The 23,017-nt window shown below is 43.3% G+C and overlaps 1 protein-coding gene across 9 annotated transcripts in view; it reads left to right on the top strand.

Annotated features, from left to right (window-relative positions):
• Positions 1 to 23,017, top strand: part of RFTN1 (raftlin, lipid raft linker 1) — a 163,645-nt gene that overhangs the window by 102,082 nt on the left and 38,546 nt on the right. For all 9 annotated transcript variants that reach the window (XM_029070774.1, XM_029070775.2, XM_029070772.1 and 6 more), the window contains exon 5: positions 18,691 to 19,123. In XM_029070774.1, coding sequence (XP_028926607.1) covers positions 18,691 to 19,123 — 433 coding nt within the window. The remainder of the gene's footprint in view (positions 1 to 18,690; positions 19,124 to 23,017) is intronic.

Below are 23,017 nucleotides of genomic sequence, written 5' to 3'. Positions count from 1 at the left end.
TAGTTAGTTGGTCCTGACAATGGGCATTGGAAACAATGAAGGAGGACAAATGATGTTTCCAAGTGGAAGAGAGGGCAGGGTTGTAGCAGGTGTAATCCAGTAGGAGAGTGAATTTATCATTCATGAGTGGGGGTTTGGTTAACAGGGAGGAAATATCTCTTTTGGGCCCTGGAACCAAAGTGATACTGTACCTACTTCACCAGGGCGGCATTCCACACCCTCATTTCATAGATGCCGGGGTGCATAGTATGCACCTGTGCAGGTTTAGGAGTCTGGGGATCTCAAGAGCGGAGAAAGAGGGGAGTCCCCAGGTTCTCCCTACTTAGTTCTCGATAAGACCGTGCAGAACTTTCCCGTTGCTTTTCTGATGACGGGAATTCCAATTTTCTAACCCTGTCCAGCAAAGACATTCCTGATATATTAAAATAATGCTGGGAACTTGGGAGTGGTTTTTCTGAAAGGGTCCAAGACACGCCATCAATCTGCTGCCTTGGAGAAAAGGCAATGGCCACTCAAGGTTTTGTGTCTGTCATTTCCCATTTTTTTCTCCTCCCTATGGGAGAGAGAGATGTTCCTATCCGTTAAGATAGGCAGTAAAACCAGATTATTTCTGTTGATAGCCAGAACAGTGTGGCAGCATATGAGCAAGAGCATCTTCCCCTCCCCTTTCCAGGAGGCCTGTCACACTGGCCATTCCACTGGGCCTCACTGCCCTTTGCTGCCAGCTCTCTAATCACATTTGGCAATGGTCGGGTAAACAAGTTTCTTTTTTTTTCTCACCCTGCCCTTCTCGTTCCTTCCACAGTCTTCTCTCCCCAACTTTCCCCAGTTGTCCCTGTATTCTTGGTTCTTTATGTGCTCCCTGCTTTTTCCAGCTCTCCCTACTCTCCCAGATCCCCCGGCTCTCCCCAGTTTTGTCCCCAACCTGTCTGATTTTTTTTTGTTAAACTTGCCCTCTCTCAACCTCACCCCTACTAGTCTGCATGATGGGGAGACCTGAGTAGCAGAAGCAGGCTAGGCTAGTTATAGGAATGCCCTAGGAGTAAGGGTGTCCCTCCCATCCCCAGTACTGTCCATCTGCCCCCTGCCCTGATAATCCCACCCTCACACCCACAAGGTGATGGTCCAGCAGGATTAGGGGCAATAAGGCCCTCATTAGAGTATGCCTGGCTTCCCAAACCCAGGGCAAGTGGGGACAGTGGGTGGGAGAGAGATCAGGGTGCATTAAAAAAAAACACCCCAAAAAACGTGCAACACATTCTTGCCAGTGGTGACCTGGGTTTTGTCACATTGTTGGTGACAACTAGTAGTCTCACTGGGGAGATGCCTAACTTGTCTTAGAGTTGGTGATGGGGAACAAGATGGAATTTTAGCCTCCCTGCCCCCAATCATTCTGGGCCATTAGGTTGCTGTGGGACCTAACCTGAGCCTGTACTGAGTTTATTCCGGCCCTGACATAAAAGCCCATCCATTTAAAGTAAGCAAGAGTCACTGGGAAGTTGGGAGTTAGTGCAAGGTATGACTGACTTGAGAGTGCCAACTTGGGCCATTTGTATATACTTCTAAAATTACCTAGGACAACATACAAAAATCTGGGATTATTGTAGCCAAATTGGTAAACAAGGTCAGCCCAGGTAAAACTAATAAGGGAAAACTAGATTGCCAAGATAAGAGACTGTTAATTTTGAAGCCCATTGCTGTGATGCTATTTATACAAATTCTTTTCTGAACATTTAGCTATTCCAAGATGCTCCTAACTGTTTTCCACAGCCCTTGCCCAATTCCTGCTCATTCTAGCATCATAATATGCCCTCCTGTAAAAAGATCTGTTCGTGGACTAGGAAGAAACCCAGAGACATGAAGTGTGTAGGCTTACAGAGGCATTAATTACAGCAAGTATCAGATTGGAGAGGTCTAGCTGTTTCTCTGCTCTTTCTAGCTATGGTTTCTAACACCTAGTAATATCATTGTTACTAACATTTGTTTTCAATGTCCAAAGCTCTGTATTAGTTGACTGAGGAATAACAGGGAAATCAAATAAGACATGGTCTCTGGACCATAAGGGGCTCCCATTCTGAGGGCGGGAGGAGAGACACATAGAATAAAAGGGTCTAATGAAAACCACAGTGAAAATCTGTTAAAATTCAGAAATAAAATAAAGCAGTTGATATTTTTTCCTGTTAAACATACAGTAGAGGGAACAATCTGTGGAACCTTAGTGTTTCAGGCAAGTTCTCCCTTGGTTCCAATTGCCACCACCTTCCCAGGTTTAAGAGGGTGGCTTCCTGCGTCTCTAGGCAGTCCGCGGGGCCTGGAGCCCAGCAGTGTAAAGGTTCCAAGCTCCTTGGCTCCCTGCTGCTTTTTCTGAGCTGTCAGTCAGTGATATTTATTGAGCATAAACCATGTGCAAAACACTGTCCTAAGCACTTGTGAAAGTGCAATAGAGTTGTACTAATTGTGCAAAGTGTCTTGTTGCTAGACACAATGCCTGGTCCCAAGGCATCTACAACACCCCCGGACTAATAGGGGCTTTTGAAAAGGGATATTGTAGCGTGACCAATTTCAAATTCTAATCCTGCATGAGTTCGTGGTGTCATTATATCCCTAGCTGGGTATCACCCTCTACAAATGGGCTCCAGGTATGTGTGAAGCATAGTGAATCTGGAGTGCTGGTCTTCTCGTAGCTGAGGGAGGCTTGGCTGAAACCAAAAGCATTCATTGTTCCAGGTCAAAGAGGAGTTGGGCAATGAGTGGCAGGAGGCCATTCCTAAGATAGCTGTATGAAGATGCAAGGTAGGCAGACTTTTCCCCAGTCTTGCATTAATAATAAGGATCTTTCCATTTCAGACTGGTAAAAACATTTTGGCCCATACTGAGTGAGCTCTTACTGTACATGGCTTATAAAAGTCTGCTGCCTCCCAATTTTGTGTAATACTTCCCGGTTATTTTGGCAAATATGGAATTAATTGATATCACCAGAAAAGTTTAAAAGTGGTATAAAATATATTTTTCATGATAGAACATACTTTGAGTGCTAATTATGCATTGCAAATTAATACATGTTCTATCAAGTTTTGAACTTTCCCATCTGGGTTGTTGAAATGTGCTGATATTCACCTCTGAGCCATGCTTTACTCTGGTTGATTTGTCCTCATTCCAGCTCAGGGTACAAATATGGGAATATGACCTCTGTCAGTGCTACATTTAGTGTGAGAGACAGAGTCTGTGTGGGTGGGTGTGTATGTCAGAGGAATGGGGGTGGGGGTGGAGAATTGGTGTAATATACTCCAGTTACAATTGCAGGATGTGATTTCTCTTCACCCGACATTCAAAGGTTTTTTTCTTTATTTGAGACTAGCCAGGGCACTTTTATGATGTGGCAAGAGCCATCAGGATCATGCCCTGCACATATATTTTTCCCCATTTTTCCCTTGCTCAGGAGAATTCCACTCCAAAAATCCCAGCCCCATCAGGAGGATATAAATATAATTGCAACCACAAAGAATTCTTCAGTAAGAATTCAGTTGGGGATTTTGAAAATCCTGAAACCCTTAAGTTTATCCAGAAACAGCAAGAACATAAGCTAGTTGAAGAGCATCCTGGTCTAAAGATTTGGAGTTACAAGCCCTCTTCCTTTCCCTCTCTCCACACAAAAGTCTCCTGGGAAATGACTCTTGTTTTCACATTCTACTTCACTTCTGTAACTAAGGCTCAGGATAAGGGTTTGATTTTCAAGCAAAGTGATTTTAACAGGGGAAAAGTAGGTGTACTGCCTCATGACTCTTTGTTGAAAACAATTTATTATGGGGTGAATCCACATGTAAAAACCCTCCCTGTGTTGGAAAACTCTATACAGTAATGTTTGAAAGGGCAGTAAATTGACATCAACTTCCTATGGGCAGCATAGGGCACTCTGAAAGAAAGTCAAAATCTCAGACCAAGTCTCCTTCCCGTAGTTACTAATCACAAATCTAAATAAAACTATCGGGGGGAAGAGTGGTTACACTGAGAATTTCATTACTATAATTGATTTATATTTCTTAGCTTCTATTGTACTCCTCATTAGGGAAGCAGGGCAGTTTAGTGGGAAGAACATGTGCCTGGAAGTCAGAGGACCTGTGTCCTCTACTACTTGTCTGTTGTGTAACCTTAGACAAGTAACTTAAATTTCAGTGCCTTAGTTGCTTCATCTATAAAATGAGGATTCAATCCTTGTTCTCTCTCCTACTTAGACTGTGAGCCCCATGTGGGACAGGGACTGTTTCCAGTCTGATTTTCTTAGTACAGTGCAAGGCACATAGTGAGTGCTTAACAAATATTATTACAATTACTATTATTTTCAGTCATAGTACTTATTGAGAGTGTATTAGTTGCAGAGCAGGCATTGTCCTTCATCTCATTGAATTGACAGTCTTTAAACTCAGTGCCCCACTAGTTTTTTGCAGATTTGAGAGACAAATAGAAAAAGAGAGGTTGAAAGCAGAAGAAAGGGATTGAAAAGAATAAAGAAAAAGGAGAACAAAAGGTTGATTACTTTTCTGTGGATGCAAAAGTTTTCTTGTTTAATTGATGGAGTACTTTTGAGTGGGTTTCTCTACTATGCCATCATCCCTTATCTTTACACTGGCAGAAAACAAAACATTCTCAAATGCATTAATCCCTTTTGGGGCTTCCTGACCGACTGATTTGAGAGCAGCATGGTCCCATTATTCACTTCTTCAAGTGTCCAATCTCTGTGACTAGGCCTTTCAGTTTTGACTAAGGCTTGGAGGCAGCAAAGCTCATGAATCAAGAAGATGCTGAGATGAACAGCCTCTAGAACCTAACCTGGTCAAGCCAGGACCTTTATACTACTGTTGCTGTTCATCAGTGTAGGAGATGGTGTACAAGCAGCATTGGTATTTACTGAGCTCTGGATACTTGGGAACATTCAGCAGAAGTATGTTGAAAAAGTTAAGGTAAAGGATGAACAACCAAGAAATAAGCATTAGACCTTCAGCATTGGTCATTAGGTCGTTCCTTGCATGATTAATGTCACCCTGAATTTGCTAGAGGTTTGCAGTGAGCCTCCCGAAGTACTATTTATTACCCACGGAGATCAGTTATCTTGATGTGATCTGAAACTCTTTCAAATCATTTCCATCCTTTAGAAGAATTTCCCTGAGTTCTCAGGGTATTTACAAAAGAACAATAAAACATTTATTTCTTTGGCACATTGTAATGAAAACCATCTATGGCCATTTTGCTCAACCAGCTTTGTTTTGGGCAGGATTTTGAAGCTAGCAAGACCATGTTTCTGTTGGTTTTACGATCTCACAGTAGATATGAGTTTTGAGTCAATGGTTAAAGCTGGGAGGAAAATGTCCCAATTTTCTTCCCACATTTTGTTAAAATGCATTTTATTAATGTTTGGAAGCGCATGTAAATCAGGGAATGGTGAAAAACTCACATAGAATGACTGTTAAGCAGTTTGGTGTGAAGGGAAACATCTGTTCCTGCTTAAAGTTCTTTCAGCTAAGTTCTTCCAGCTTACGTTCCTCTGACTCAATCATTTCACTGTGGTGGTGAGATATAAGTTCCACAAAGGCTGTAAAGCTATTTTCACAGCATTCCCCAGGGCCTGGATATGCTCTTGTAATACTTTGCCCCAACAGCTTGTTAGGTTCATCTTGTTAACCAAGGTAAAAATTGCAGCAGCAAAAGACACTAGCCCTGGGCTTCAGGGCTGCAACCGGTTGTCTGAGAAAAATAAAAATGGATGAGACCCTGTCTGCTTGTAGTCAGCAATATGTTTGAGAAAAACAGGCTCACTCAAATAGCTTAGCCCAGATGAGTGCAGTGATTGCTGGGCCTAGTGGCAATGCCAAAGAAATTTAGCTAATAGTTTACTGATTCTGGCTCTTCACTTGTACAAATTGAGAGTTCTGTAAGCAATGCTACTGACTGGAAACTCAAGGACCATATTTCCTCTGTAGTGGACATGGCCCGGGGCAATGCAGTTGACAAAACTGAGGCCCAGAGAGGTTGTCTGTCTAATGGAAATGACAATATCAAACTTCCTTTTGAGTTTTCCTCTTCATCTGTAAGAAGAGTATTTGAGAACCTACAGTGTGCAGGGCACTGTTCTGGAGACTTGGGGACATACATCAGCAGCAACAGTGAAAGCAGAAGATACGCTCCTTGTCCTTGAATACCTGTAATTGAGGGGACCACCTGATTACATTTATCCGGTATTTCACACATCCAGAATGCCTGTGCAAACACTTGGGTTTTTTACTTTACCATTTTCTATATTCTGATTTTTTTTTAATATCTTAACTGGCTGTTCATGGAAGCAAGAGGCCTGCAGCCTTGGTGGGAGCCAGGTTCTGCCACAGCAGGTGCTTGGTAAATTTCTCCCTCTGCCACTTGAAAGATGGTATCAAACAATCATATTTAAGTGCTTAGCGTGTGCAGATTACTGTATTAGGCACTTGGGAAAGTACACTATAACAGAGTTGGTAAACACATTGGTAGGCATATTCCCTGTCCACAAGGAGTTTATAGTCTAGAGGGGGAAATAGATATTAAAATAAGTAATGGGTATGTACATGATTGATTTGGGGCTAAAAGAGGGGTGACTAAAGGTGCAAGTCCAAGTATAAGGGTGTCATAGAAGTAAGGGCAGTAGAAGAACCCTAGGGCTGCCCAGAACTCCTATGACAGCCCTCAGGTGCAACTGGTGAAACTTAATTGATGACCAGAAAACTTTTGCCATGTTCTTTTTTGCCACTACATTCCTTCTGTGTGCACATTTACTATGGACCAGAGCACTGTGCTATTGGGCACAGTCCCTGTCCCTCACAGGGCTCATAATATAAGAGGAAGGGAAAGCAAGCATCTTTATTCCATTTTACAGATTAGGAAACTGAGTCACAAAGAGGATAAGTGACTTTCATAGGGTCCTGCTTTGGCAGGAGTTGAGTTCTAACATCTTGTTCTTGTGAAACTAGGTAAACTTCAAGGCACACCTATTTGTTATATGGATTGGATCTCCGTGGTTTAATGGAAAGAGCACGGGCTTGGGAGTCAGAGATTGTGGGTTCTAATCCTGGCTCCGCACTTGTCAGCTGTGTGACTTTGGGCAAGTCGTTAACTTCTCTATGTCTCAGTTACCTCACCTCTAAAATGGGGATTAAAACTGTGAGCCCCATCTGGGACAACCTGATAACCTTGTATCTCCCCCAGCGATTAGAAAAGTGCTTGGCATGTAGTAAGCACTTAAGAAATACCATTGTTATGATTATTATTATTATCTTGTTCTAAGTCCTTTATTTAAATTTCCAGAGAGAATTCCAAGTTACTTAGGATGTGACAACTTCTGACAGCCTTTTATCCGAATCCTCACGTAGAACCAAGTTGTGTAGATAATGGTTTGAAGGACAACTAGGTGATTTAACTGAGAATATGTATATATAGGCTTTTCTCTAAGGGCAAGACATATGTAGCTTTCCCATCTGATATGTTGCAATTGTTGTATCAGAGTAGGAAAGAAGGTCGAATAAGAAATTGAACTAAGAGGGTGCAATCCCCTTGTTAGTGACTGACTTCATCAACTGTATCACCAGCTTTGAGAGCCTATTGCGTGGAGAGCATTTTGAGGGTATTCAGGTCAGTCAATCAGTGGTATTTATTGAACACTTACTGTGTGCAGAGCATGGTACTAAGTACTTGGGAAAGTACACTGCTACAGAGCTGATAGACACTTTCCCTGCCCATAAGGAGCTGTATATGACAAAATCTTTACTCTCAAGTAGTTTACAATCTAGAGAGGAAGAAAAGGTGATATAAATAGATGAAATAATAGTTAAGTGGGAAAGAGTAAATAAACCGCCAATGTACTGCGGGGTTAGTCCAACCGGAAAAGTAGAAGGATTGATCAGGGAACCCTCTTAGAAGAAATGCCTCTCAGGAGGGCTTGGAAGAAAAGAAGTGTTGCTGAATGGTAGGGAGAAATGAGTAAGCAGTGGGTGGGAGGTGGAAAAGTCAAGGGCAAAGAGCAGGTAGGAGTCTTGCCTGGGAAGAGGGAATAATGTGAGTCGGATTGTAGCAGAAGACAGTGGCAGTGGGGATAGGGGCAGCTGATGGTCAGAATTTTCTATTTTATGCAAAAATTCATGGTTGGTCAGACATTGGAGGTTTTGCGGGCAGGGGGTGATGTGTTACAAATGATGTTTTAAAAAGCCAACCTATAAGTGGTATTTACTGAGTGACTTCGGAGTGGCAAGACTTGTACTAAGTGTTTGGGTGAGTAAAATGGGTAGCAGACCCGTGTTCCTTGCCTTCAAGAAGATTTCCATCTATTGGAGGAGACAGATGAAAATTATTTCCAAAAAGTGGGAGCAGGAGGAAGAACAAGGATAATCTAGGAGGAAGTGAAAATAAGGATAAAGTTGCTGAATAAATCATTGATATACTCATAAAATATAGTCAGTCTGTCACCAAGTCCTGCCGGTTCAACCTTCATGTCGCTAAAATCCACCCTTTCCTCTCCATCCAAACTGTTACTACATTAATTCAAGCACGTATCCTATCCTGCCTTAATTATGGCATCAGCCTCCCTCCTTGCTGAACTTTCTGCCTCCTTTCTCTCCCCACTCCAGGCCATAATTCACTCTGCTGCCCAGATAGTTTTTCTACAAAAACGTTTAGTCAATGTTTCCCCAATCCTCAGGAACCTCCAGCTGTTGCCCATCCACCTCTATGTCAAACAGAAAGTGCTTACCATAAGCTTTAAAGCACTCAATCTCTTGCCGCCTCTTACCTTACCTCCCTGATTGTCTACTTGAGAAGCAGCGTGGCTTAGTGGCAAGACCCCGGGCTTGGGAGTCAGAGGACGTGGGTTCTAATCCTGCCTCCGCCACTTGTCAGTTGTGTGACCTTGGGCAAATCACATAACTTCTCTGTGCCTCAGTTACCTCATCTGTAAAATGGGAATGAAGACCATGAACCCCACGTGGGACAAGCTGATGACCTTGTATCTACCCCAGTGATTAGAACAGTGCTTGGCACATAGTAAGCACTTAACAAATACCAATATTATTATTATTACTATAACCCAACCCACACACTTCACTCCTCTAATGCCAACCTACTCACTGTACCTTGATCTCTTCTCTCTTACTACTCATCCCTTGCCAGTATCCTGCCTCTAGCTTGGAAATCCCTCCCTCCTCATGTTCGACAGACGTTCACTCTCTCCCCTTCAAAGCCTTACAGAAAACACATCTCCACTAAGAAACTTTCCCCAACTAAACCCTCATTTCCTCTTCTTCCACTCCTTTCTGTATCACCCTTGCACTAGGATTTGCACCTTTTATTCACCCCTCCCTCAGCCCCATAGGACTTAAGTACTATTTATTTATTTTTAATTTAATTTATTCATGTTAGTGTTGGTGTCCCCCTCTAGACTATAAGCTGTTTATGAGTAGGGAACGCATCTGCCAACACTGTTATATTGTACCCTCCCAAATGTGTAGTACAGTGCTTCGCACACAGTAATGCTCAATAAATACCACTGATTGATAAAAAGGTGTTAGTAGGTGCCAAGGACACGGATAAAATACACAAGTCATACTGATGAATGTTGGTTTGCTGTGACTGGGGTATTGTGAATTAATCAGGGGAAGCCTCCTGGGACAGGTGGGATTTCAGGAGGACTTCAAAATTGGAGAGAGTCATAGTTGGACACATTTGTAAGGGAGTTCCAGATTATAGGGGCATTGTGAGCGAGGATGTTCGAAGTTGGAGAGTTGAGGTACTGTACAATTAGTATGTGAGCTTGGATGGAGCAAAGTTTGGGCTGGAGAGTAGTGGGTGAGGGGGCTAATGTGTAAAGTGGAGAGGCCAGATGGAGAACCTTGAAGCCAGTGGAGAAGCAGTGTTGCCTAGTGGATAGAGCACAGGCATGCGAGTCAGAAGGACCTGGGTTCTAATACCAGCTTCGTCACTTGTCTGCTATCTGACCTTGAGCAAGTCACTTCACTTTTCTGTGCCTCAGTTACCTCATCTGTAAAATGGGGATTAAGACTGTGAATCCCAAGGGCGACTGGACTGTGTCCAATCTGATTAGGTTATATCTACCCCAGTGCTTAGAACAATGCCTAGCACATAGTAAGTGCTTAAGAAATATAATAAAAAAATGGCAAGGAGAGTCTTCTTGATGTGGAGGGCAATAGGTAGTCATTAGAGGTTGGGATTGAGTCACTAGAGGATTGGAGAGTTATATGGGAGTGACCATGCTTCAGGAAGATGATCTCAGTAGCAGTATATAGTATAGCCTGAAGTGGGGAGAGACTGAAGGCCGGAAAACAGAAATGGAGGGTACAGTGTCTAACTGTAAGATGACAGGAGCTTGAACAAGGCAAGTAGCTGTTTGAATGGAGAAGTTGAGGTTTTATGCTGTTATGTAAAAGACTGAAGAAGAGGCTGGAGGCAGGGGGACCAGAGGCTGTAACAATAGAACACCTGGGAAGTGATGAGGATTTTACCAGAGAGGAGAGAAAAGGGTGCTATGAAACATTAGAAGAACTTAGAAACAAATTGAATGTGGGTCCTTATAGGATAGGTGGTGGTTTTGGCAATTTCCAGCAATAAAAATTTTTCACATTATGGACAGAAATTGAAGGCCAGGGCAATGTTTGTATGCTTCAAACTTCCCAGATTAATTTCTGTTCTCCCCAGCTCTAATCACCCCAAACACCATTTCAGCATTTCTATCAGTTATATGCTCCCAACCCCCTTTACACATTTTACTCAGATCCATTACTAACTCATATTCATATCCACTTTTCCTTCATCCTTTTATATCTAATTTACTTTTATGCCAGTCCCCCCACTGGACTGGAAGCTCCTTGAGGGCAGGAATCATTGTATACCAATTTCATTTAACTCTTCCAAATGCTCAGGTACAGTGCTTTGCACACAGTCAGTTCTCAAGTACCACTGATTGATTTGATGAACAAATGAACACAAATTAAAACCTTTAAAACTGAATTTAGGAGACAGAGAATGGAAGATTTTGGCATTATGTTAAAATATTCCCAATTAAGCTTCACATTTAACAGGGCAGCCAGCCTAGAATTGCCTTTTAAGACCACTTCTTGCCATACGGCACACAAGTCTGCATTTCCTTCACCTGGACAGTTGTACTTTACCTTTAAAACCTTATAGAGACATATTAAATGTCAATTATCAAGGCATCATGGTGTGTGAGTCAAAAAATAAGGTGGGAAAAGAGTACTACTATTGGGTTGATTTCCTGTGTTCTCATGTGCATGTCTGTGCACATATACTCTACATGGTACAGTTCTTCTGAAAGTGTTCTTTCATTCAATTCAATAGTATTTATTGAGCACTTACTATGTGCAGAGCACTGTACTAAGTGCTTGGAATGTACAATTTGGCAACAGATAGAGACACTTGGAAAAGCTGCCTCCAAGAAACGGTGCTCAAGATTCACTGTTTTCTAAAACAATGTTTTTAGTGATTTCTTAGGTTTTTGCTTTCTTGGACTGTGTGTGGTCTCTCTGTCAGCCTTAAGCAGGTGAGTTTGACTTTATTGCAGATTCAATGGATGGATGCATGTGACTAGTAGAAAATTAGTTCCTAGCTACTGTTAAGCAATTCTTATTTATCACCTCCTTGCATTCAAGTGCTGCAGCTGCTTTTCTGTGTTACTGCTTTTGTTTGATTTATTAGTGTGGTCCTGACTGCAAACCACTTCTCACTGATCCCTTGGCCTTCAGTTAATCCTTGCAAATCTCCCTTCTCTAAGTACTGAATACATATATGATAGTCACTTTCTCTCTAGTCCCCTCATCCTCTGATGGCTCCCACTTAATCAGTCAATGCTATTTATTGAGGGCTTACTCTGTGTAGAGCACTGTACTAGGTGCCAGTCCATCTGCACCAGCTTGGAGCACTAGCATTCTTGAACTGTCAGCATGGCTTAGTGGGTAGAGCATGGGCCTGGGAGTCAGAAGTTCCTGGTTCTAATCCCAGCTCTCCCACATGTTTGCTTTGTGACCTTGGGCAAGTCACTTAACTTCTCTGAGCCTCAGTTCCCTCATTTGTAAAATGAAGATTAAGACCATGAGCTCCATGTGGGCCAGGAACTGTGTCCAACATGATTAACTTGTTTCTACCCCAGTGCTTAGAACAGTGCTTGTAACATAGCAAGCACTTAACAAGTACCTTAGTTAATTAATTAGTTTCCCCTTATCTCCTGCTCCTGCCCTGGTGTTGCTCCCACTGTTTCAGGAAAAATATCTTTCCTGGATATTTTTGACCTTTCAGCTGTCTCTCACCCCTGGAATTTCCTTCTTTACTCCTACTGGACTTTTCTCACTCTTCACTTAGGGATCTTCTCCAGGAAGCCTGTCCTGACTGGCATCTGGGATTTTCTGATCTCACACTCAGACCCAGCAAACCAAAGCACTTCTGCCCTTACAGTTAGGTGCCTGCACTGTATAAATTTGCATAGAGGCCAGTTATCTTCAGTAATATATCTTCAGCAAATTATCTTCAGTACATCTTTCATATTCAACTTGTATATTCAGTCTGTCACTAAATCCTGATGGTTCTACCTTCACAACATCGCTAAAATCTGCCCTTTCCTCCCTATCCAAACTGCTACTATGCTGATCCAAGTACTTAAATTACACCTTGACTACTGCATCAGCCTCCTTAGTGACGTCGCTGCCTCCTGTCTCTCCCTACTCCAAACCACTTCGCTCTGCTGCCTGGATCATTTTCCTAAAAGCAATTCAGTGCACATCGCCTACTCCTCAAGAAGCTCCAGTTGTTGTCCATCTACTTCTGCATCAGACAGAAACTCCCTACCATCAGCTTTAAAGCACTCAAACAGCTCTCCCCCTCACTGATATCTTACTTACTACAAACCATCCCACAAGCTTCGCTCCTCCAATGCCAACATACTCGCTGTACCTTGATTTCATCTATCGGCGCCACCCCCTTGTCCACATCCTCCCTCTGGACTGGAATTCCCACATCCCTCATATATTACAGAGCACTGTACTAACCATTCTCTCCCCACCTTCAGTGCCTTATTAAAATTACATTCCTCCAAGAGGCCTTCCCCTATTAAACTCTCATTTCCCCTACTCCCTCTCTCCCTTTGGTGTTGCTTTTGCACTTGGATCTGTACCCTTTTGGCTCAGTGGAAAGAGCATGGGCTTTGGAGTCAGGGCTTATGAGTTCGAATCCCAGCTCTGCCACTTGTCGGCTGTGTGACTGTGGGCAAGTCACTTAACTTCTCTGTGCCTCAGTTCCCTCATCTGTAAAATGGGGATTAAGACTGTGAGCCCCACGTGGGACAACCTGATTCCCCTATGTCTACCCCAGCGCTTACAACAGTGCTCGGCACATAGTAAGCGCTTAACAAATACCAACATTATTACCCTTTAAGCACGCAATACTCACCCCACCCTTAGTTCCACATCACTTATGTACATATCTGTAGTTTATTTTGAAGTCTGTCTCCCCATCTAGTCAGGTCTACAAACTCTGTTTATTGCACTCTCCCAAATGGTTAGTACAGTGCTCTGCATACAGTAAAAGTTCAATAAATGGTGTAGTAAATCTCCTCCAGGACGCCTTCCCTGACTAACTCTCCCCAACCCCCTTTCCACATCTCCCCCTTCTGTGTCTCTCTGACATGCTCCCTTTGATCTTCCCTCCTCCCAGCCTCACAACAATTATGTACACATCTGTAATATATTTATTTATATTAATGTCTGTCTCCCAACTCTAGACTGTAAGCTCATTGTGGGCAGGGAATGTGTCAGTTTATTGTATCGTACTCTCCCAAGATCTTAGTACAGTGCTCTGTATAGAAAAAGCACTCAATAAATATTATTGAATGAATGAGTGAATGGTAGTAGTAGTTAAAGCGCTTACTATGTGACATGCACTGTTCTAAGCACTGGGGTAGACACAAGTTAACAGGTTAGATACAGTTCTTATCCCATCTAGGGCTCACAATCTTAATCCCCATTTTGCAGATGAGGTAACTGAAGCACTAAGAAGTTAAGTGGCATGCCCAGAGTCACACAACAGGCAAGTGGTAGAGCCAGAATTAGAACCCTGGTCCTTCTGTCTCTCCGGCCTATGCTGTATCCACCAGGCCTTATCACTGATTGATTAAATACAATTAAAGTAATGGATATCTTGGCTAAGTTTGAAAATAAGTTCTGCCAAGGCCAAGGTTGTGTTTCTTCTAGCTCTGCACTGCCGTCCACCCCCCACAAATGTGGTATAGCTCCAGTCACTCCACCTGAGCTCAGTCAGCAGTAAGTGGTGAGAATGGTCATGATAATTAGCAGGCTGCTGATACCATCTCTGACTACCTATTAAATGTCATTAAATGTCATTCGGACAACGACCCTCATGATGACTGGCTTTGGGAAAATCCTTAGCCAGTAAGCATTAGTATACAGAATCTGCTTTCCCAGGCTGCATGTATTTTCAGCCAGTCCCCATGAAACCCCATGGCTGCCCAAGGGGATGAGTAAACCAATGTGAGGCACTGTACTGTGCTGTAGTTTACATGTGACTTCTGCAGTGGATCTTATCACGCAGGACCTCATTTAGTTCAGCTGTGAGGCTGCTCCAGAGACCAGTTGTGGTCCTTAAGCGGTGACTGGTACTTTTTGCAGTGTGCACTATGGTGACCTGGTCAAATGCCATATGACTAATAAAGCTTCACCCAAATTTCCCAGTGACTTGCAAGATTCTTGGTTTTGGGGGGCGGGCGTTGGTAGGAGTTTTTTTGTTTTGTTTTATTTTTGGTATTTGTTAAGCGCTGGAGTAGATTACAAGCTAATCAGGTTGGACACAGTCTGTGTCCCACATGAGGCTCACAGTCTTAATCACCATTTTACAGATGAGGTAACTGAAGCCCAGTGAAGTGAAGTGACTTGCCCAAGGTCACACAGACAAGTGGCAGAGCTGGGATTAAACCCAGGTCCTTCTGACACCCAGGCCCATGCTCTCTCTACTAGGCCATGCTGCTTCCCATCTTAGTCCATCATACTGCAACAATTTCTGGGTATGTTAGTGCAGGATAGTGAAATCTACCCGAAGTAAGAAATCAGCAGGACTTCTAGTGTTCTGGTGGAGTGTAAGAAGTCCATCCAGATCTGCTGGTCTGTTTTCCCTCTCATTTCTATGCTTCTGGATTTTTCACCCAGAAGAAATTTCTAAGTCATAAAATACCATAGATCACTGACTCCTTGACTTCAGTCTGTTGGAGTTCTGCACCTCTGGGGTTTTGTCTTGAACATCTGTGGAGAAAATTTCTCAATCCCCTTTAAGAAATGCTTGCAACCCTCAACACAATCAAACATTACCTTATTCCAAGACACTGCTGATAAAGGGCCCGTTTTTCCTTTGCAATGAAAAATGTGATGCTGTTTGCCTATGTGCTAGTTTTTTCAAACACTTCTCCTCTGACAGACTCTAGGGGCCATTAGAAAATGGCTTCAGCAGCTTTACATCCAACTACCCTTAAATGCACATTTAATATGGTTCTTTATTGCTGTCTGCTGACTTTAACTAGTATACTCCTTTGCCCCTTGCCTCCCCCTTCCATTTTTTTCTTGCTGCTCAAAGCCATTATTGATTTTTCAGAGAAGGGAGAGATGGAAATACGAATACTAATTTCAGCACAGAGTCCATTGTCTTTCCAAAGGGAGAGCAAGAAGGTTAGAAACCCACAGAAGGAATCACTAGTGGTTTGGGCAGTTGGCAGGGTCACAGACCAGTTATCTGAAACTAAATTTCTCACACTGTCTTTGGTATGGGAAAATTCTTCACAATCAGATTGAGAGGGTGGCAGACCATTCCTCTAGACTGTAAGCTCATTGCGGGTAGGAAACAGGTATACTGACTCTGCTATATGGTACTTTCTCAAACACTTAATGCAGTGCTCTGCACACAGTAAGTGTTCAATAAATCCCATTGATTGATGACTCTCCCCTTCCTTAAAGCCATTCTTAAATCACATCTCCTCCAGAAGGCCTTCCCTGATTAATCTCTTACCTCCAATCAATCAGTGGTATTTATTGAGCACTTTTTGTGCACAGAGAACTATATTAAGTTCTTGGGATAGTGCAGTACAACAGAACTGATAGACATGTTCCTTACCCACAGGATATTTACAATCCAGAGGGGGAAACAGACATTAAAATAAATAATTACATATATTTGCCTAAATACTGTGGGGCTAAGGGTGAGGGGAATATCCAAGTGCATAGGCAACACAAAAGGGAGAGGGAATACGGGAAACAGATGGTTGCCTGAGAAGCAGCATGGCTTAGTGGATAGCACATGTGCCTGGGAGTCAGAAGGGCATGGTTTCTAATCCTGGTTCCATCACTTGTTTCCTGTGGGACCTTGGGCAAGTCACTTCACTTTTCTGGGCCTCAGTTACCTCATCTGTAAAATGGGGATTGGGACTGTGAATCCCACATGGAACAGGGACTGTTTCCAAGCCAATTAGGTTATATCTACTGTAGCATGTATGCACTATCTGCCTAGTGCATAGTAAGTGCTTACCAAATACCACAATTACTATTATTATTATTATGGTTTAATATGGAAGGCCTCCTGGAGGAAATTTGATTTTAATAAGGCTTTGAAGTGCTGCTTCAGTATTTTCCTATCACCTAGGCACAGGAGTACCCACTCCCTGCCTCTCCCACCTGTAGCACTTGTTTATCTCTAAATTTGGTTGTTTCCCCCTACCTATAGTTTATTTTGGTGCTTTTCTTCCCCATTAAATTGTAAGCTCCCTGATGGCAGTGATTAGGTCTACTAGCTCTAATGTACTCTTTCTGCCCAGAAAGCGTTTAATCAATACTATCGATTGTTTCGTTGATTTACATGAAGCCTGCCAAGCCCGCCTTTGACTTTTGATTCTAGGAAGCGGAAGCAATGACCCCCATTGATTTCTGGCTCTCTCCAAGGGAAATGGAAAAAGGGCTGTAGGGCATGACACTCTGAGCAGTCTTGGGGAGGCGCCCCATTTCCCCCCTTCCTTTCCTTCCTCAGTTTTCTTGTTGTTTTAACTGAGAAAAGCAGTCAGAATCTCATGAGACAACCTGGGACCTTTCTCCCTTTCAACCAGACCGAGAGGGAGTTATTTTGGTCCCCGTTGAAGAATGCTGTGCCCAGCCCAGCCAGAAAGTGCATGCCCCAGTGACCACAGAGCGGCCCACTTCCCGGGGAAATCACACTGCATTTCTTGCTTTCATAGTTTCCTCTCCCCTCCCCCGCTTTATCTAAATTGAAAAGAGGAAGTTCATTACTCATGAAATACTATCTGTAAATGTGCATGTGTGCTACTCCGCCATATATGCATCTATTTAATAGCAGGGATTATCTCTTTTAATTGCTGTATTGTACTTTCTAAGCACTTAGTACAGTGCTCTATGGGCAGTTAGCGCTCAATAAATATGACTGAATGAATGAATTTAATTAATTAATGGCAGGAAGATAGTGTGTGACCAAAAAAAGGAAAAAGAGTAACCTTATATGTGAATGGGATTTCTCTTTCCAAAGATAAGGTGACAGTAAAATCAATTCTTTCTTTCATCTTTTTTTTTCATCCTCCAGAAAATGCCCTGTCTGTATGGAGCCTTGATGTATTCTAGGAGTAGGTTCATGCAATAGTTGAACTGAGAAGATTTAAGACATTTATGTCCTAATACATCACCTTACTTCTCCTCCTTCTCCTCTTTAACCTCTGCATTTTCATTATTATTATTACCACTGTTACTACTACTACTAATAGTATTTAAGTGCTTACTCTGTACCAAGCACTGAACTAGATACAAGATAATTAGGTCAAACAAAGTTCCCATCCCACATAGAATTTACAGTCTAAGTAGGAGGGATAAGAGAAATTCAATCCTCATTCTACTGGTGATAAAACTGAGCACAGTTAAGTTAAGAGACTTACCTAAGATCACTCAGCAGGTAAGTGGTAGAGTCGGGATAATAACCCAGGTCCTCTGACTGCCAGGCCAATGCTCTTTCCACTAGGCCACGCTGCATATTTCTTTTCTTCCTTTTCCTCCTCAGCATTTAAGTGTCTAGATTGGGTAGAACACTGTAAGAGGTACTTGGGAATATAAAAATGACATAAAAGATACATGGTCTTAAGGGGCTTACAGTCTTATTGAGCTACCTCCCCCTCAAATGCCATTCCCCTACCTACCCCCAAACTACCACTGGTCACATGGGTGCTTTCTTTAGAGACTGGGTGGGGTGCTGATGCCAAAAGAACCTGTGTACTCTCCATCTCTCCTAGGGTAGCAGTTCTGAACCTTCACATGCCACCATGTCTAGAACAGTGTCGCTTTCCCCAAGTTCTTGGCCTATATTAGAATTGTAAGCATAATCAGGCTATGTTGCTACCCACCCAGGGGCAGAACACTGAGATCTTTTCCTAAAAATACAGAGAGATGGTTCACTTCACTAGAGTGACAATTTTCACACACTTGTGGGTTGTATTGGAAACTCCAATGTGCCGTGCTTTTGGTTTAATATTTTTCTTTCCTCTGGCACAGGTTTTATTCCTACTCTTTAACAGATTGGTTTCTTTCCATTTGCTCATTTGACTCATAGATCCAAGATGCAGCCAGTCGGGGCCTGAAATTTGTAGGCGTGATACCTCATTATAGCTCCCAGGTGAAGACTACGGATGGCGGTGTTGTCACCATCCCTGGAAACAACTCTGTGGAGACGAGAGATGAGGAAAATGGGTCAGGCCTCTGTGAGGATCGGGCATCCCTGGGTAACGGGAATTCAGGGGCCACGCACAGTCTCCCCCTAGGAGATCCGCCAGCCCTGAGAGACGCAGACACTCAACGGCACCCAGAGACCAGCGAAGAGCAGAGAGAGAAAGGGCCAGCAGCTGAGCAACTGAGCTTACCCTCTGGAGTGGGTGACGGAGAAGAATTTCAGGACAAAAGCCTGAGTGTCTCACAGGATCTGAGAAAAACACCAGACAAGCGAGAAGGTGACATGTCAGGAATGTGTGCAGAGCCACTTGCTGGAAGTGAGTATGTCAGCGCCGAGACCTCTGACCGGGTTCAATAGAAGTTGATATTTTTCCGGTAGTTTCCACACCTTCTTAAGAAATAGGAAGTGATACTGCAAGGGGGAGAAGGTGCATCATTTCTCTTAAGAGAACTTCAGGCTGCTTAGAGGTGGTTCAGTTGTAAGAGAGTAAAGTAAGAGGCTCAGATAAACCTTATTAATTTGATAGTCAGGGATCAAGAAATACCAAGTTGGAAGTCAGTGGGCTCAGGTGAGCAACTGATTTTGATTTCTTGATCAGTCGTCACATCAGTTTCAAATAATTTTACCTTTTTGACAGGGATGCAGGGAACCAGCTGGGCTCCAGAAGAGAATCGGATTGCTTAGTGGAAGCTGAATTATGTCCAGCTTGCTTAGCTTGAGGTGGCAGAGAATGAATAGAGCTACTGAAACCAAGGAATGGTTTTTTCCTACTGTGCCCTTTCCTGCATTTGTCCCACTTGCCTTACCCAGCATACACCACAGCTCCTTCCCTGAGCTGTCTTGTGGCTCAAGCTTGCTGCCAGAGGGCAGTGTGATCTATTGGATAGAACATGGGCCTGGGTTCTAGTCCTGACTCCTCCACCTGTCTGCTGTGTGACTCTGGGAGTCACTTCATTTCTCTGTGAGCCCCATGTGGGACCTGGACTGTGCCCAAACTGATTACCTTTTATATATCCAGCATTTAAAATAGTGCCGGGCACATAGTAAGCACTTAACAAATACCATTTTTTTAAAAAAAGAAGGCAGGTCTGAGAGTTGGGGCCAGACCCGCAAAATGGGTGCCTGAGGGCCAAGGGAGGAGATCCAGGTTCAAATCCAACTGGAGTTAGAGAAATTCATACTACACTCAATTCTCCTATAATGTACGGTTATGCTCCTAACAATACTTGCAATACTTGCATTAAGAAAAACTCAAACCTTCACCAACACCACTGCAGGCAGTCAACTCTTCTGATATCATAGTTGCGTTCTATCCAGATGGATGTACCTTGTTTCAAGACCTTTCCTTAATCCACTAACAGCATTCTATAACTGTGAAAATATGCACAGTGGCAGAACTAGGGGTATTTAGAGCAACTTTGCAAATAGTCATTCAACCAAGGGTGAGTATTTCTTGGGAGGAGAAAAGAGAATGTTGTTTTGACCTGGCCTACTTTCTGGTATTTTCTGGAGAAGCATGGGCTCATAATGTGTCCTGGTGGCTGGGAAATTCTTTGAGCTCATTTGCAAGGCTGACTGGAACTCTTGCTCACCCCAGGAAATTTCAGAGCAGATCTCAATAACAGGGCAAGTAAGGTTCTGTCGCCTCAATGGGTCTGGGGGAGGAAAAGGGAAGTGCAAATTCTGGTGAATCCTATAGATGAGAATATGTTTTAATCAGGCAAAAGCCCAGATTAAGACATTGGGCTTGATGACTAATTAGGCCCGATTTCATTCTTGTACATCTGCTATATCATACTATATGTTTTGAACATTTTCTAGGGAAGGGCTTTTGTGCTCTTCCCTCTGTCTACTCCTCAGAAGGTAATTGTAACCCCTTCTTCCTGCATCAATTTAGGACACATTTCTCATCCCCTACTTCTTAAGTCTACCCCCCAAAAAATCCAGGTCTGGGCTCTTATTCATTCATTCATTCAATAGTATTTATTGAGCACTTACTATGTGCAGAGCACTGTACTAAGCACTTGGAATGTACAATTCGGATGTAATCAAGACCAAATTGATGACTAGAGGATAATACCTCCGCAGGTACAGCCTTCCGGGGCCACCACAGGCCATCCCGGGCTCCCATTCAGCTAGGGAGAACCCCTGCAGGTGAATCTGTGATTAGCAGGAGGAGGCTAGGAGGGATATTGGTTTTACTCTCCCAACCCGGAGTTGCAAAAAGGATAAAGAACTTCTGATGCTATTCTCATAGTGCTGAGCCTGGCTCTGGAATTCCCCAAAGTGGCTTATGGCTGCAGGGCGTCAGTCAAGATGGCCTGGGTCCCTCAGGACTCGGTGGGGTCGTTGGACAAGGGCCCAAGTGTCCCCTTTGACACTAGGGGGCCTTAGGTGCATAGCCATTCAGTGCCTGGCACACAGTAAGCATTTAACAAATACTGGAATTATTATTATTGTCTTGGATGCCACTTCCAGAAAGGAGCCCCAGACTTCAAACCTGTTCTGCTTCTTTCTCAAAGAGTGATATGCCTACACACAGACACATATGGACACACGCAGGCCCCTCCACCCCCTTTATCTCCAGCATTTACAGACCCACTACTTTCCTCTCAACAATTCAGAATTTTTCTCCTGGGCCAGCCCTTCTGGTGCCCTGCCAGACTGCCTGTAGCCCAGCAGGCTGGAAGCCTACGGGACAAGCCCAAGGAACCTTCAGTCGGTTCCTAATTGCTCTTGGAGCCTTGTTCCTAGATGTGTTTTTGATCTTCTTTGCCCGGAGATTTTCCTCTTTCCCTGTGGCTCCTGCCTGCCTTCCACTGTCGGCTGCTCTGCTTCCAGCTCTACCTCATTTCAGGGCTCCCTGAGGAGGTATAAGTGTTTTCACTCCTCCTGTTTCTTCCAGGTGTGCCCCTAGGAAGCTAAAGAAGCAGTCATGGCAGCATGATTTTCAGAAACTCCACAGGGACAATTCACTTCCCCTCCTTCTGCCCCCCTTTCCTGAAGTCCCTCCCCATTCCTTCTCTGTTCCTTCACCTCCCCCTTATCTAGGTACATCATCTAGCAATTGTATGGAAAAGATGGAGGAGCACAAGGGGCCAATAAATATTTTTAGCCAAGGATTACCAAGGCAGTGTTTGCCAAAGCTAGTAACGGCCAAAATGGCTGTAGAAGGTGGGGCTTACCTCTTCTCCAATTCCAAATTCCTCTGAAATGCCTTGCATGAGCCCATGTATATCATACCCTTGTTTCCTCCCCATTTCAGCCAGATTTTAGCAAATACTTCTCCCTCTAGTTACTTTGTATTTTTGCATTTGGGGTTAGGTGTTTACTGTAAATGGAGTCATGGAAAACATCCTTGAACCCCCTGGGAACCAACCCTTTCTCAGCTGAAGTTTATTCCTCCGTTTCTAACCCTCTGTCCCAGCTCAGCCAGGTACACCCAGCTCCTGGACATGGCAGCAGCCCTTCCATAGGCGTTTATTCTCCACGTGTTGCAAATCTTAATTTTCTTGTCCTTTTGCATAATGGGTTACATTTCTGTTAGGTTTTAATTCACCCTGATCTCTGCCCTTTCTGTGTAATGTGTGGGTCAGGGAGATAACATAACTTCTCAGCAGAGACTCTCTTTTTTGGGATGATTTCTCTTGGCTCCCATCCAAGATGGGAAAGGTGGGTGATGAAGCAGGCAATTGAATGAAGGGATTTTAGAAGCTGTATTTCTCCAGTATTTCACTTCTCCTGGTGCTTCTGAGACACTGAATTCCTGCGGCATTTCCTTTTCCTCTCTGGAAAATTTATTTCTGTCTCTGGCATTCGTCCTCCATTCTCCCTTGTGAGGACTAAAGGAACAAACACATTTTAATTTTCAGCAGTACAAACCTTTCCTGACAGTTTTTACCTCCTTCCATCACCCTCCATTTCTCTTAGCGTCTTTTGGACTTTCCTCTTTTCCTGCTCTGTTACATTTGAGGAAGAGATTCATGTGTTGTACTATATATGCTGACACTCATTCTGTATTTTATTAATATCATTTATGATTATGTTTTTGCCCTTCACAATTTCCGCTTTATTTGATTCTTGGTATCCTTCTTATATTTTTACTTTTTGATTACTTTTTGCATTCACCTCAGCCAGTTTTCATTTGGTAAGTTGACAAAACTTGTATTGAAAAGTTTCCCCTTCTCTTCCTTCATCCTTCCTTTAATCC

The sequence above is a fragment of the Ornithorhynchus anatinus genome, chromosome 8 (assembly GCF_004115215.2).
Source record: "Ornithorhynchus anatinus isolate Pmale09 chromosome 8, mOrnAna1.pri.v4, whole genome shotgun sequence".
Classification (NCBI taxonomy): Eukaryota; Metazoa; Chordata; class Mammalia; order Monotremata; family Ornithorhynchidae; genus Ornithorhynchus; species Ornithorhynchus anatinus.
The sequence above is the reverse complement of the archived record's forward strand: the minus strand, read 5'-3'. Positions and strand labels throughout refer to the sequence as shown.